General features: G+C 57.9%; 2 protein-coding genes across 11 annotated transcripts in view; one reads left to right on the forward strand and one right to left on the reverse strand.

The window, feature by feature from the left end:
- Positions 1-11,245, forward strand: part of WDR20 (WD repeat domain 20) — a 63,778-nt gene extending 52,533 nt beyond the window's left edge. For 4 of the 9 annotated variants that reach the window (XM_055556712.1, XM_055556711.1, XM_055556713.1 and 1 more), the window contains one exon: positions 729-2,646. In XM_055556712.1, coding sequence (XP_055412687.1) covers positions 729-2,006 — 1,278 coding nt within the window. In that variant the 3' untranslated portion in view covers positions 2,007-2,646. Of the gene's footprint in view, positions 1-728; positions 2,647-10,492 lie in introns of those variants that run through there. The other 5 variants (XM_055556722.1, XM_055556717.1, XM_055556723.1 and 2 more) reach the window with 4 other exon arrangements.
- Positions 11,246-12,958: 1,713 nt separating this feature from the next.
- The window catches only part of MOK (MOK protein kinase), a 42,949-nt gene continuing 40,555 nt past the window's right edge, over positions 12,959-15,352 (reverse strand). For both annotated transcript variants that reach the window (XM_055556375.1, XM_055556377.1), the window contains 3 exons: positions 15,081-15,201; positions 13,621-13,809; positions 12,959-13,542 (listed from right to left, as the gene is read on the reverse strand). In XM_055556375.1, the coding sequence (XP_055412350.1) occupies positions 13,462-13,542; positions 13,621-13,809; positions 15,081-15,201 (391 nt within the window). In that variant the 3' untranslated portion in view covers positions 12,959-13,461. The remainder of the gene's footprint in view (positions 13,543-13,620; positions 13,810-15,080; positions 15,202-15,352) is intronic.

A 15,352-nucleotide genomic window follows, 5' to 3' on the forward strand; every position in this document is an offset into this window, starting at 1 on the left:
GTAGAGATTAGGTGTTAATCATCTGTTAATGTTCTTAAACACTGCCTTGTTCCAAAGAAGGTGGGGAGATGGCCTGTAAGAATACACGCAAGACAAGGATGGTGAGTGAGGCAGTCAGTGAATCAGGGCTGAGGTCAGAGCCCAGGGAGGTGTGTGCTCCTGTCCTGGGTGTTGCTGGCTGCACGTGGACCATCCCCCGACCCCCGGAGGGTCTGAAGGGGCAGGTGCAGTGGGGATGGGCCATAGGGGCCGTGAGAGTGCAAAACAGCAGAGCGGAGCGCCTGGGGCGGTCCAGCACTCAGCTGTGGGGCCTGCGAGGCTTGCCCAGGGGCTGCGTAGCACGGAGGCTGTGCAGGTGCTGGAGTCCCAGACCCCGGGCTCCCGGAGTCGGATGTGTGACGCGCCAAGGGCTGCCCCCGCCCCCCCCCCCCCCCCGGTGCGTCCTGAGCCTGGCACAGCGTCGCACGGGCACAGACTGGGCTCCCAGCAGCGTTTGCTGAATGACTGACACCCTCAGTGCAAGCCAGCGTCCCGACACCTCAGTGCAGTCCTAGAAAGCGATTCCACGAGGGGCCAAATGCCCTTCGCTGCCCTGCCCGCAGGCTGGGGCGTGGAATGCCTGGACGGATGTGTCCCTTCTCACCAAGAAGCAGACAAGGTTTCTTGCTGGAAAAGTAGACCTTGAAAACTTCTCCATTGTGATAACTTGTTCTCCTTTGTCTTCACAGAGACTAATAGACAAGTCACGAGTAACCTGTGTCAAATGGGTTCCTGGTTCGGAAAGCCTTTTCCTAGTAGCCCACTCGAGTGGGAACATGTACTTGTATAATGTGGAGCACACTTGTGGCACCACAGCCCCCCACTACCAGCTCCTGAAGCAGGGGGAGAGCTTTGCCGTGCACACTTGCAAGAGCAAATCCACGAGGAACCCTCTCCTCAAATGGACGGTGGGCGAGGGGGCCCTCAACGAGTTTGCTTTCTCCCCAGATGGCAAGTTCTTGGCGTGTGTGAGCCAGGACGGCTTCCTGCGGGTGTTCAACTTTGACTCGGTGGAGCTGCATGGCACCATGAAAAGCTACTTTGGAGGCTTGCTGTGCGTGTGCTGGAGCCCCGACGGCAAGTACATCGTGGCGGGCGGAGAGGACGACCTGGTGACCGTCTGGTCCTTTGGGGACTGCCGCGTGATCGCGCGGGGCCACGGGCACAAGTCCTGGGTCAGCGTGGTGGCCTTTGACCCCTACACCACCAGCGTGGAAGAGAGCGACCCCATGGAGTTCAGCGGCAGTGATGAGGACTTCCAGGACCTTCTTCACTTTGGGAGAGACCGAGCGAACAGCACCCAGTCCCGGCTGTCCAAGCGGAACTCGACCGAGAGCCGGCCCGTCAGCGTCACGTATCGGTTCGGCTCCGTGGGCCAGGACACGCAGCTGTGCCTGTGGGACCTCACGGAAGACATCCTCTTCCCCCACCAGCCCCTCTCGCGCGCTCGGACACACACGAACGTCATGAACGCCACCAGCCCCCCCGTGGGCAGCACCGGGAACAGCGTGCCCACGCCCGGCAGCGCCGCGCCGCCCCCGCTGCCACGGTCCAACAGCCTCCCGCACGCCGCCGTCTGCAGCGCCGGCAGCAAGGGCAGCGTGGCGGACGGAGCCATCGCTGCCGGGGTCAGCAAGTTCGCCACACTCGCGCTGCACGACCGGAAGGACAGGCACCACGAGAAAGACCACAAGCGGAACCACAGCATGGGACACATCTCCAGCAAGAGCAGCGACAGACTGAACCTCGTCACCAAAACCAAAACGGACCCGGCGAAAGCTCTGGGGACGCCCCTGTGTCCTCGCATGGAAGACGTCCCCTTGTTAGAGCCGCTCATCTGTAAAAAGATAGCACATGAAAGACTGACTGTGTTAATTTTTCTTGAAGACTGTATAGTCACTGCTTGTCAGGAGGGATTTATTTGCACATGGGGAAGGCCTGGTAAAGTGGTAAGTTTTAATCCTTAATGCTGCACCAGATCTAGAACTTGAATAGGTAGTGATTTTTTTCTTGCGGGAGGGGTGGGGTGTACAACGAATGTGAATGACACTTCTTATTCTTAATGTAAATCTAAATGCATCAGAGCCATAATTTTGGATACTGCATGCCATATAATTCCAAATCATTTGATAATTCACCTTAGAACGTTTAAAAAATATAATCAAACTAATTGCCAGCCAAGTCAGTCACCCTCCTGCGAGTATAGAGTCCCACGGTTAGCCTTCCTGTATTAGACTATTTCGATTTTAGGAAAATCATGCCAGTGTGGGGAAACAATGACTTTAAAATGCTAAAATTAAAATTTCTGCTTTAACTGGAATATTTTTGCTTAACTACTCAATTAGAATATTGTACACCTGATCAGAGTGTATGTTCAATACAGACGGCCATTAATTGTCATTTATAGTCCAATTTTTTATCTTAATCATAAACTGTTTAGGAATCTATGAAATTTAACTTTAGGAACAAAGTGTTCAGCAGGGTTGATTGATATTATTTTTACATTGTTCTGGCAATCCACAGAAAGAGAAGAGCCTTAATTTTTAAAACCCATTTTAGTCATTTTATGACAATTAAAATTGTTTAATAAACATCTTTTTCAAAGAAGCAGTTTGTAGCATTGATTGCGGTTCTGTGCGCTGATGAGGTGGCCACGCCTCAGAGCCTGGACGGTCGCCGTGGACTGCGGGCCAAGGGCGCACAAGGGCCTCTTGCCACACAGCCAGGGTCTCGCGTGGTGGATGTGACTTGCTTATGCTTTTTCCAGCAAGGGGAAGGAGCTTTTCTTTTCTTTCTTTTGTTTTTTTTGTGGGGGTTTTGGTTGGGTTTTTTTGGTTTGCTTTTTGTTCAGCGAGGCACATGACCACAGGCCCTCGTGAGCCTTCTCAGCTCTGTTTTGTACAGGCCCCAGGGTTCAGAGAGCTTCCCGCCTCTCCCCTGTTTGGGTTTCAGGTTCCCACAAGAGGCAAAGGGCAGGTGCAGTGTGTCTGTCTTCTGGATAGTTCTTGGAAGGCACCCCACGTCTGTGTCAGCGGCTCCCCCAGCACCCCCCTGACTTGGCTGCGCCCACTTCCAGGGGAAGCTGCTCTGTTTGGCTTGATTCCTTAGCGCGAGGATGAGCTGCGGGCGCAGTCGCTCTTTGGTTCACTGTGGACGAGGTGGCTCTTGGAGCTGTATGTTCCATGTCGAGATGATGATGGTCTTAGTAACTTACTTTGGTCACTTGGGTTTGTATTTCTGTTGTGTACACCTTTGTGATTAAATACAGAGACCCTGATCGTTTACACTGGTTTGAGTAGTGAATGCGATGCAGCAAAGTGCAGGCTTGGTTTCTCTGCGGCTCGAGACTCTGGCGCAGCAGCAGCTCTGGGCCCCCCGGGTCCCCACCAGCCCCCGCTGCCCTCAGTCAGGGCCAGAGCCCCGCACTGCTTGCCTGGCGCTCCCTCACGCCGCGACAGCAGAGGCGGTGTTCTTCCGCTTGAGAACCGCAGTCCATGGGAATGCTAACGTCCTGTTTGCCTTTAAGAGATGGCCCTTTGTTCCTAAATGTTAACTGAAGTCAGGTAGCAAAGACAGCCATCCTTGCGGAGCGTCTCAGGCTTGAGGCTGTCAGATGGAGAGAGGAGCCCACAGCCCGTGTGCAGTTCTGTGTACCTGATATAGTATTAGAAGTTCAGTGTCAGAGGCTTCTGTACCTGCATCACATTAGAAATTCAGTGTCGGATGCTTCTGAGGCATTCAGTATGCAGTTTCAAAATTCAGGACTTGATACTGGGCCCAAATGAAGAGTGGCTGACGCAGGTAAGTGGCCTTGAGAGGGTGGGGGTGGGGAGAGTGCACCTTGCGGGACCATTGGTTCTGAGCGCTTTGCGGGCGGGCCGTGTTGTTCTGGGGCACTTTCTGCCTCCTCCCGCCTGGCAGACACTAACTCACTCAGGGCTGGCCTGTGGATGGGAGCGAGGTAGCGGGCAAGAGGAGGATGTTGTCGGTTCCTTAAAAAACAAGCTGTGAAACGTGCTGCCGGAAGCCTGTGTCCATCTCCTCCACCCCAAACTTAAAAAACGTCGTCCCTGCACGGTTTGGGGTTTGGGACTTGGTCAGAGACTCGCTTTTGCAGTGTCTGCGGGTGAGTGTGCCCTTGATGTCTTGTCCGTACCCCGTCCGGGGCCCTGGCTGGGTGTCGGGAGCTGGGGAGGGGCTGGAAGGCCCAGGCTGGCTCTGGACGGGGCAGGGCCCCCCAAGGCCTGCCCTGCGCCTGGACGGCCGGCAGAGCCCTGCTGCTGTCAGGAGGACGGTGCCGGGGGCTCTCCGAGACCAGGACAAAAGTTGCTGGTGCTTCGGGAGAGGCCGGGGGCATGCAGCGCCTCCCCACCGCCCCTGGGTTTGTTTTCAGGGTCCCGGCTTCTGTGGCCTGGGGTCAGGAGGGGTTGCTTCGACTTTGAGGGGTTCCAATTGCAGGTGTATAAGGAGCAGTGGCCTGCTGAGGGCGTTCTAGGGAGTGGCCTTTGCAACTTTTCTCCCCAAACTTTGAGCTTCCTCACTGAAACTCTTCCATTTTTCAGCTTGAACATTATCCTGAGCAAAAATATCTTTTCTAACCTCACCTCTAGAATAAAACAGCTTTAGACAGAATCTGTGATGGCTCAGTCGGCAAGATTTTCCATCACGCATTGAGACGCGTTGATGAAAAAGCACAGAAATAAAGCGCTCAGGGCGGCCCATAAGCCAAGACCCCCAAATGTGGGGGGAGGTCTTCTCTGCCTGCCATGCTCGGGCTCCTCTTTTCAACCTACTAGGAAACCCAGGAGCTAGGGTCGCATTGTGGCTTGGGTGATTCTGGCTTCTGAACCCCCAGGCCGCCCCAGCCCCAGCCCTTCTCTGCGTTTCTCCTCCCCGGGAGGACTGGAAAAGAAAGCCTTGGGAAAACCTTGCCTTCTTTTAAAAAAACAAATGTGTAAGAGGGAGTAGGCAGACTCTTTAAAAATAATCAGGAGCTTTGGGTTCTGAATTGACTTGCATCGTGGTGAAGAATCTTAAATTTCGTCTCTGTGCCGGACCTTCTGGCACTTCGGAAGGGTTCTCCTATGAGCCCTTGGGACTGAGGATCAACCTTAACGGAAGAACACTGAGGAGTGGAAGTACGGGAGCAAGGCGCCACGGTGACAGTCCCAGGCTCCCAGAAGCAGGGAGGAGCAAGGTGCCGGGAAGCCGCCTCAGTTCTTCAGGCGTGCGTGCATCCTCAGTGTTCTGGCCCCTCCGGGCCTGCAGCCATTTCTCCCTGTCCCTCCACTTCCCGTGGGAAAGAAGCTGTCGAGTATTGCATTTGCGCTGGAGTTGGTGGTGAAGCTGTTTTATCGATATCTGCACCGGTGGACGAGATTCTCGTCACCTCCTGTCAGAGGGAGGCCTTTGATTTCTTGGTGCGGAAGCTCAAAGGGGAAGGGGACGCCAAGGGGCTGGTGGGGGCTCCGGGGAAGGAGTCCTGTGAACACCCAAAGGCCATGAGGGTGGATCCAAGTGTCCGAGGAGGAACTGGCGGGAGAGGTCGACTGGATTTCCCAGAAAGGATGCACATGGGGTCCCATTCTGTGCGGGGGGCCCGGCCCAGGGGGCCCCTGGATAGATCTGTGGGGGGCCTGGCCGCTGGGCCCTGGATAGATCATGGGGGCCCCTGGATAGATCATGGAAGGGCCCGGCCGCTGGGCCCTGGATAGACCATGGGGGGCCTGGCTGCTGGGCCCTGGATAGGTCATGGGGGGCCCCTGGATAGATCATGGAGGGGCCCGGCCGCTGGGCCCTGGATAGACCATGGGGGGCGCCCTGAATAGATCATGGAGGAGGCCCAGCTGCTGGGCCCTGGATAGATCTTGGGGGGGCCTGGCTGCTGGGCCCTGGATAGGTCATGGGGGGCCCCTCATAGATTTTGGGGGTGCCCGGCTGCTTGGCCCTGGATAGATTTTGGGGGGGCCCGGCCGCTAGGCCCTGGATAGATCATGGAGGGGACCTGGCCACTGGCCCCTGTCCCTGGGGCCTGAGGGGAGGCGGTTGGGCCCTGCGCAGGTGGTCCCGCTGTGCTGGGGTGTCCACTCCGGGGCTTTCCTTCCGCCACATTCGCGTGTAGGACTCACGAGTGACCGGAGAGGTCTGTCTCGGGGCCCACAAGCAGGGTGCTGTCGGCCAGGCCCTCTCCTCGCCCAGCACGCGCACCTGTCGTGCTAGGCTGCTTGGGACTGTCCCCTGTTTGGGTCGTCAGGGGGCTCAGCCCCACGCCCCCAGTGCTGGCCAGTGAGGAGGACAGTGAAGGGGGCGGGTGGTCCGGGGCTCACCTCCAGAGGCACTGGTACCAGCTGTTCCCACTGAAGCTCAGAGCCAAGTTCACGGGTTCCCTGCAGGGAGGGAAGCGGTCGCCGCTGCTGCTGAGTTGTTCATTGCTGCATCTGTTATATGGACTTTGTGTCACAGTTAATGTCGCTGTCTCTCAATTTAAATATGTAAAAGAAAGTTTTTCTGCATCTTTGGTTTCTGTATACCTAAGTTTATTAAAGGTTACTGTGTTAGGTAACACTGTATAACATTGTATGAATATTTTACCTTTAACAACAAAAAAACCACTCCTATGTATTTCTTTTTTTTTTTTTACATTTTTATCTGATTTCTTGAAAACTTGAATAAATTTCATAAAGAGCCTTCCTAAAAAAATGTTGGTAAATTAACTGTTGCAATAATTAATGAAGCTTTAGTATCAGCATTGTTACTTTGTAATTTTCAGGTCTTGTTTTGCTTCATTGCCCCGGTTTCAGCTGCCCCTTGTCACTGTCGCAGCTAGAGACTTAACGCCGTTCTTGATATTCTGAAGAACTGTGGGATTGTCCTCTGTATAGTGACATTAAATAAACGTGTGAATGAATTGTAAATATAGATAATTTTTAATAGTCATTTTCACATCTAAACTTAAAAAAATCTCAGTGAACCAAAAAATGAAAAGCTTTTAAATGCTGTAACATTAAGGGCTCTGTTCATGTTTAGAGAACAAATAGCCCCAGGAATTTCTACCTCTTATTACTGGATTCTGAGTTTTTCCTGATTCAAAGCTTACTAAATGGAATGTTTATTCTGACCATCGGAGGTATTCATTGTTTCCTGTGACCTTCCCCTCGGCCGAGCCCCCTTTGCCACGAGCTGGTAGCCGGTCTGTGCAGATGCTGGGAGGCCGCCGGCTGGAGTTCCAGGTGGCCGCAGGCATGCTTCTGCAGCGGCCCTGCCCCGGTGGACTTGTCGGCTTCCTCCTCCGAGTCTCGAACTGTTTGCCAGGGCTCTGTCAGCGCCGTTGGGGCCCCGAGGCCCCCGGTGCAGAGGGAACGCCGTGAGCGGGTGGGGAGGAGGGGCCCGCCCCTCAACCCTGCACACTGGTACCTCCGTCTCTGGAAGCTTCTCAGCAAGAATTCTGGGCCTGGACCTGCGTGTCCCGCCTGGGGCTTGCCCTCGTCGGGCCCTGGGAATCCCCACTCAGCTGGTGATCCCTGCCATCTCTGCGTCCAGGCCTGGCGGGGCGGGCGAAGCCTCTGGCCGCTCCCTCCTGGCCGCCTCTCCTCAGGGTCTCCAGAACCCGCCCGATGGTGCGGCCTCCTGAGAGTGGGGCCCTCGCCTGCCTTTGACTCGGAGCTGCCGGAGCGGGAGAGACGTCAGGTTCTCCGCCCTCAGAGTGACCCGCTCCTGCAGAAGCCAGACGCCGGCTCCTCGGCCCTGGAGTAGGTTTTAGGCCCTGAATTCTAGTAGATTCATGGAAGTTTAAAAAGACACAGGTGCAACATTTTGATCTTTTAAAAACCACTAGTTTTTACCTTGAAAAAATAAGTTCCAATGCCTGTTGAAACAGGCGATTTTGGACCAGATTCTGGACCAGCGGGCCTCTTTCAAGGCGCTCAGCCCCACCCCGTCTGGTGTCGGCAGCCTCTGCAGCCATCGGGTGGAGGTGTGAGTCCACTCGCGCCTGGAGGCTCCTGGAAGACGCGGAGGTCCGCAGACCAGAGGGGGTTTCAGAGCCACAGCGGGTCACCGGGCCGGAGCCTGCAGGCCGCGGGAGGGCCTCCCTTCCCCAGCACAGCTCTCACCAGAGCCCGTAACTGGATATTCCCTCAGAATATTCCCCTTTCCCCACATGTCTGTAAACAGCATGGTCATTTTCTCTGGGTGACTTTTCCCAGGTTGAGTGGCCTCTTGGGAGGAAGCGCGTCATCATCCGTGTGACCTGTCAGCGGGCAGGTCAGGGCTGCCCAAGGGGAGTTGCCCCCTGAAGCCAAGGTCGCAGGCCTTGGTGAGCGCTGTGTCTGGGGCAGGGCAGGTCCAGGTGCCAGGGAACGGCCTGGAGGAGGCACCGGCTGAGTGAGCCCCTCGCTGCCCCGCACCCATGTCCTAAATCTGGCTCGTTGAGTGCAGGACCCGAGCCTCACATGCAGCCACTCTGTCCAGCTTTTCTTTGGTTCTCTTATGCAACCGTCTGGGCAGCAGGAGGAGTTGGAACCTTGTGGCTGAATTAGGGAAAACGTATCCATAGCTCGAAGCAGCCCCGGGGGGGAAGGCAGCCGGGTGCTAGCTCGCATCGCTTTTGTACCATCTCTGAAAGGGCCTCACTTTACGGAGACTCACCCCGAGTCTCCGGGGCCGGTGGGGCAGTTCAGGGGAGCTCCCGGCAGGCTGCCTCGGACCAGAGCCCCAGGGGTCAGCCTTCCAGGGCAGGTGCAGGCCCGCCCCGCAGGTGAGGCTGACCCAGCACCGGAGCTCTGCCCGCACCCCTTTCCTTTGGGGCTCAGGAGGCTGCTGGTCTGTCTGCAGCAGGACCCGTCCTGGGGCTGGTGTGCACGTCACAGTCTGGGCGGGGAGAGCGACTCGGAGAGTTGACTGACCAAGCCTGGACCAGTGCCACCGGCCCGTCCGCCAACTACCCCCTCGAGGGCCTGAGGGGCAAGGCCAAGGTAGCTGGGGGCGGAGGGGAGCCCTGCTGGGACCTGGGGAGGCTTCAGGACGAGGGGTGGCTCTGACCTGGGCCTCCGAGACCCTCATGCTCCCTTCTTGCTCTCAGGGCCTCCAATCTCAGCAGCGCCCCAAAGATGTGTTCCATGGTTGTAAATCATTTTTTAGTTGAAATGTTAACTTCTTCTATATATTCTTATGAAACAAGGTTTAATTCTATCAGTTTAGTATAATCAAACCCAGACTAAGAGCTGGGGTATTCTGATCAATTCTCATACGAAATCACTAGCAGGAATAAAGCAGCAACTCTGGTGAGACCAGATCGGCCTCCTGAATGTTAGACTCAAAGAGCTGCCGCTGCTCCTGAAGCCGGCTTCCTTCCTGGGGGCTGGTAGGATGGCTCGTGGATTCCAGGCTGGAGAGAGCTGGTGCTTTGGGGTGTTTGTAAAGCCCTTCCTTGCCAGCTGTCCAGTGTCCGGGGGACAGACCGGCAGCTACCTGGCTGTCTGGACAGCTGGATGCCAGCAGGGTCTCTGAGGCCAGATGCTCTGTCCTGAGAAAATCCTCAGGGAGGAGGCAGGCAGGACAGGCCACCCTCACGAGTGGCCCGCAGCGGCAGGGGAGCGGGCCATCCGAACCATGCTCTCGGTGCACACGTCCAGCCGGCCTCCCCTCGGGAGTGGTCTGGAGTCTCTGACGGAGGCCCGCCAGTGTTTGCCCTTTTTCTCCCTGTCGCCCAGTAACTAGCTTCTAGGCTGAAGCACAGGCTTACAGAAATAAGGTGACTTTTCACATCTTCTTTGGAATAGTGTTCACAGATCTGGAAATTTGTAGCTTCAGTGTTGCAATATGTGTAACCTTAAGATTATTAATAAATGAATGCCAGACTGTGACGTGCATCCCAGTGAGAGTGAGGAAATGTGAGTGCTGGTGATTGCATGAGGCTCAGCCCTCGGGTTCGTCTTGGGCTCGGGGGGCCTCCTGCCCCCCTCCAGAGGGGCGCCACCATCACCACCCTGAGAGAGCAAACACATTTTAAGAAATGCCACTAGGCTCTGTTCTGGGGAACGCGGCCTCTGGGGGACGGGGCGCAGGCCCTGGGCCGCGCTGGGCGAGCTGGCCTGGGAGCCGGGGAGCCCTCGGCAGCCCTGAGCTGCAGCCCTTGGGGAGGGCAGTGAACAGCCCCTGCCCCCGGGAGGTGCCCTCGCCTTTGGGCAGCGATGCTTCAAAGCACCCAGGCCCTGAGAGACCGACCACCCTCTCGCCCTGGCAAGCCCTGCCCAAAGCATGCCCGCCGAGCAGCTCAGTGGCGTCCCCCGAGTTAGGGACTTGATACGTGGACACGGAGGGGCCTGTGAGAAACACGGGCTCCCCAGCCGACACGAGGCCGGGCGTGCCCCCGGGACGCCGCTAGAAGGGCTGAGTGTTGCTGTCCCCGCCGCCCCATGTTTTGCTGGATTAATGGAAACTGCTTTGTTTGCAGGTTTACTGTCAGCCCCAAGCCAGGCCGCTCCTCCAGGTGGGACTGTAGCGTAGCGCCCCCACGCCTGCTCGGACGTCCTCATCCCGGCTGCGTGGGACCTTCAGCAACGCCGCGTGGAGGGCAGGCCGCGAGGAGCTTGGCGCCGCGCACCCCAACAAGCTGTTTCCAGTGTTAAACCATTCTTTTGGGCTGCAGTAAAAAATGAGAAATGAGGTTTTCTTGCTTTTTACTCCTAAAATTCAATGTAATGTTTTATATATATATATATATAATTATACATATATACATAGTGTAAAATAAAAATGTTTCTTGGACAAGAAATCCTCTTAAATCCAACTGTTTATAAATAGTACTTCCCTGCTTCTGCACTATTTTTAATACTGTAGGTGGTCAGGAGACAACCTGGAATGCACTCATAAAAGTTGTTAAAGTTATTTCTTGTAATTCAGGAAGACAAATGCTGCAATCATATATTTTTTTAAATTGTTTGCACTTAAAATAGCTTAATGCAGTTAAAAAGTTATTTTGAATATGGGTGTAATGGACCGCCAAGGTGTGGCACAAACATGCCCTTTTTTAATCTGTTAACATTTATTTTAATACTCTCGTTCCAATGCAGTCAGCTCTGTATTATATGTATAAATAATGTAAGTCTGCAGTTGCGGAAAGGGTCACTTCAGTAAGTAATTTTCATCATTTAAGAGTGATATTTCTAATTCACACAAAGTTAATATTAAAGCTATCTTGAATATACCACTCGTCTGTCTTCTGTTAAACTGGCTCTGGCTTCACTGCATTTTTGTTCTTGAGGTGCTCAGGCCGCGTCCCTCGAGGCCCTCCAGCAGTCGAGATCGATTTCAGGCAGCTCTGGGGAGCCGGCTGCTTCTCTGGCCGCTTCCTGCCACATCCCCATCTTCAGCCATGGCACGTGGGTGCCGACTCCGGTCTCAGCAAACCATTTTCTCCTTACAGCTTAAAGCCCACGAGCCCACCTTCTGTCGCTGAGAGATCTCACCCGCAACTCTCTCTACAGTTGTGTGTGAAAATGCTTTGTTCCCCATGCGGCACAAAGGCTAATGAGATGACTCGGGACTTTGATTTGGTTGAAACCAGCTGGTGAGCAGCTCTGAGCACAGGTCAGGCCCACACCTGCATTCAGACTCTGCAGGTGACTAGAGTAATAACAGTGTGCAGCTGCCAAGCAGAGACCCTTTGGTCAAATCATACACAGTTGAGCCCTCTGAAGGCCTTTATTCCGTCAGGCTCTAAACCATGGGTGCCTAAAATACATTTCTCAGAGATCCCAGTAAACCGGGGGCACGTCCGAGTGATGTTAGGCTAGAAAAGATGTGAACACACTCCACTCACTCCCCTGCCATCATCTACGTGAGCGTTCCCACAGGATCACGCTGCTGGTTGCAGGAAAACTCCCATCAGCACAGGTCTTGCTTCCTTCCCTAGAGGAGAGGAGGAAGGTCGGGAGCCAGCTCTCCACCGCCGCCTCGCCTCACAGCTGGTCAGGTCTATGTGGACAGAGACCACCAGCGCTCGGGCAGCAGGGCCAGGTGGCCACCTGTGCCCCGGAGGCCTGGCCAGTGCCGGCCCACGGGGTGCAGAGCCCTGGAAGGCGGGGAGCCCCTGGGGCAGCAGGACGGTGTTCCTCAAACCCGGGAGAGCGGGCCCACCCGCTGACACCGAAGAAGGAGCCCCATGGGGGCCCAGGGACCGCACGGCCCCGCCCGGAGCCCAGCCCAGCGCCACGCTGGGGGCGGATGTGCAGTCACCGCACAGAGCCCTTCACGTCTCTGTATTCAAAGTGGGTTACGACGCCCCTGAACTGCCCTCAGAGCTGCCCTCGCTTGGAGCTGGCTCCGAGCAGGCCCCGTCCCTAGCCGCCCCCTCATCTGCTGAGCCCTCGGCGCCCCCGGCTCCCGCCCCGACCCCGGACGTGGGCCCTCTGTCGTTCTCAGCCCAATGCCACCCCGCCACGGGAGGGCCCTGAAACCGGCCCCTCGCCATGCGCCCAGCCCAGAAGGCCCCAGGCCTCCCCCTGCTCCTGGGCCCCCGCCCCCGGGCCCCGTGAAATGTCAGCCCCCTGCGCCCCTCCCCTGGGCCCCGTGAAACGCCAGCCCCCCGCCCCAGCCCCCACCCCCCGCCTTCCATGGCCACCACTGCTCTGCCCTGGCCACCACCACCAGGGGAAACAGGTGTCTTCTGTGCCCACTTACTGCCAACACCCCAGAAATGAAGCTGGGTGCCTGCCCCCTGGGCCATCAAAGCAGTGCCCTCTACCCACGGAGGAGGCTGGGCCCTGCGGGCTGGGCCGGCGACCTGCCCGCAGCCGGCCCCTCGTCTACCACTACGCCAGGGCCCCAGGGCCGCCTGCTGGCCTGGGCGCCCTTCTCAGGAGGCGATCAGGTGAGCCGGGTGCTGCGCCCAAGTCTCCCCAGCAGGGCCAGTGCCCCTGACACGCCCACAAAAGTCAGGATAAAGGACGGTCAGGACACGCGTTCAACTCGGCAAACAGGAGGATCCAACACTGTGAGGACAGCTTACTCTTTAATAAAAGCAGGGGTCTCCGGTGGTATAATCCGGAAGCTGAACTGTGCTGAACACTAGCACTGATAGGCTACAGGCACGCGGAGCCCGCGGTGAAGCCTAAACAACGCATAACAGTATCGTCTCTCTCTTCTGATTCATATAAAAATTACAAAATATCCCTGCCCCAAACCCTTACGTTATGGAAATCAAATAAAACCCTAGAAGGAGGTGGTTTTACAGATGTATTAGACTCGAACACACAGTAAAGCCGCCCTCTGGACACAGCTGGCCTGGCCGGCGGCTCCAGGCCGAGGCGGTGGTGCGGGTCTGGGGGCGGCGCTCCGGGGACAGGACGCCCGGCCCTGGGAGCCCCTGCGCGCTCGCCGGCACAGCGGCGGGGAGCCAGCCCGAGCAGGGGGCCGCAGCGCTCAGTAGCCCCCACCTCTGCGCTCTATCGTGGGCAGGCGGTACTGCTTCAGGCTGGGCTTGATGTCCTTCTGCGTCTCTGTCTGTCAGAGAGAGGGACAGACACTCAGTGGGGGCCAGGGTGGGCGAGAGCGCAGGGCGGGGGGCCGCGGGACGCCCACCTTCTGGGCCGCACCGACGCACTTCAGGGGTCTCAGCAGCGGCACCTTCGGGAGGAACACGGATGGCAGGGCCGGGCTGGAGTAGGAGGCCAGCTTGGCCGCTCCCGACAGCTTCAGCCTGGGCAGCTCCATCAGGCAGGCCGGCCCCGGCCTCCGGGGGTGGTTCTCCTCTGGCCTCGGGGGCTGTTTCTAGAAACAGGGGCAGGCCAAATGAGCGCAGGATGCCAACCCCCTGTGGGAATTAGGCAGGGCAACAGGGGCGCCCTCACTGCTCCTGCCTCACACAATTCTGGACCGTGAGGTGTGACCACACGGTGACTGGACAACACACGCCGTGTCCCAGGCAGAGACTCGGGGGGCCGCTCCCAGGTCAGGCCTGCGCGGACAGCGGTGGGGGGCTGGTGCGGTCTCACTTCCTGCTTTGACCCCTGGGGTTGGCCGCGCGGCCTGCAGCCTGCTCCTGTGTGGCCAGTGAGCTAATGGGTTTCACAGCTTTTAACGGCTGAAGAAAATTTCACGGCATGCGAAAACTGTATGAGATTCCAACGTCAGGGTCCACAGTTTCGTCCAACTCCATCTGCACCACGCGTTCACGGAGGTCCAGGCGCCGCCAGCGGGCGCGGGCCTCGGCCCTGCCTGCAGGGGGCGCCCTGGGCAGGTGTCGGCAAGAAAGACACGCCCACCGGACCAGGGGGCGGGGCGGCGGGGGCACAGGGTCACCGGGGCAAGTGAGGGGCTCAGGCTGGCGGACTGGGGTGTCCACGGCCGGGGCTGAGCAGCGGCCCCCACCCCCCGGAAGATGAAGGGAGGGCAGGCTGTGGGAGAGAGCGGAAGGAGAGCTTTGAGCGCGGTCGCCTCCTGGACGAGCACGCGGGCCGGACCCGGGGTCCCACTCTCTGGAGGGCAGCCTGGCCGCAGGGACACCTGCGTCCTCGGCCCCCAGCAGATGGACCGTCAGTAAACACAGGGCCGAGTGATGAACGGCAGACGGGCAGTCACCACGGAGCTCGGTGCCTGCCCACAGCTGTGAAGGGGGCTCGGGGCCTGAAGGGAAAGGTGAGGCTCTCACAGGAGAAGCCACAGCTGCTAAGTGCGCAGCAACCGCCGGTGGCCCCTGCTCCTGCAAGGCTCAGCGGCCAAGGGCTCACCTGGCCAGGGGTGGCTTCCCTGCGCCCCCAGCTAGGGTGGTCTGAGGGACATGACAAGGTGACCGGTGCTGGGTGTGGGTGCAGCCTTGCCCTGGGGGTGGGAGGACCCGCCCCGCGAGGCTGTGGAAGGAGCTGGTGGGCAGCAAGGACGGGGGCCATGGGAGCCGGTGCCCACCCCCGGTGTGTGCAGACGCTGTCCGGCTTGGTGGCAGGTCGCTCACGGCCCCTCTGGGCGGGTGGGGGGCCCTCCAGGGCGTCTGCCTGGGAGACACAGGGTCCCTGCGGCCGTCGGCTCCCCCGATCACACAGTACCTGCTTCCGGCCCTCCTGCGCCGTCTGCCAGGCACTGCTGAGCTCTGGGGCCGTGGGGCGCTCGGGGAAGGGAGCGGGGGCCTTCCACCTGGCCCTGGCCAGCGCCTGCTTCTCGGCCGCCCTGTGGGGAGCACAGAAGTGTACCTCTCTTGAAAACCCACCGTGGCGTCCGCCGCCCCCGCTCCCCTGCCGCGCTCATGTGCATCTCACCCACTGACCGACGGGGAGCTTACCCCTTCTCTGCCTCAGCCTGACAGCCTCTGGGCTCTGCG

The sequence above is a fragment of the Bubalus kerabau genome, chromosome 19, assembly GCF_029407905.1.
Source record: "Bubalus kerabau isolate K-KA32 ecotype Philippines breed swamp buffalo chromosome 19, PCC_UOA_SB_1v2, whole genome shotgun sequence".
In the NCBI taxonomy this organism is placed as follows: Eukaryota; Metazoa; Chordata; class Mammalia; order Artiodactyla; family Bovidae; genus Bubalus; species Bubalus kerabau.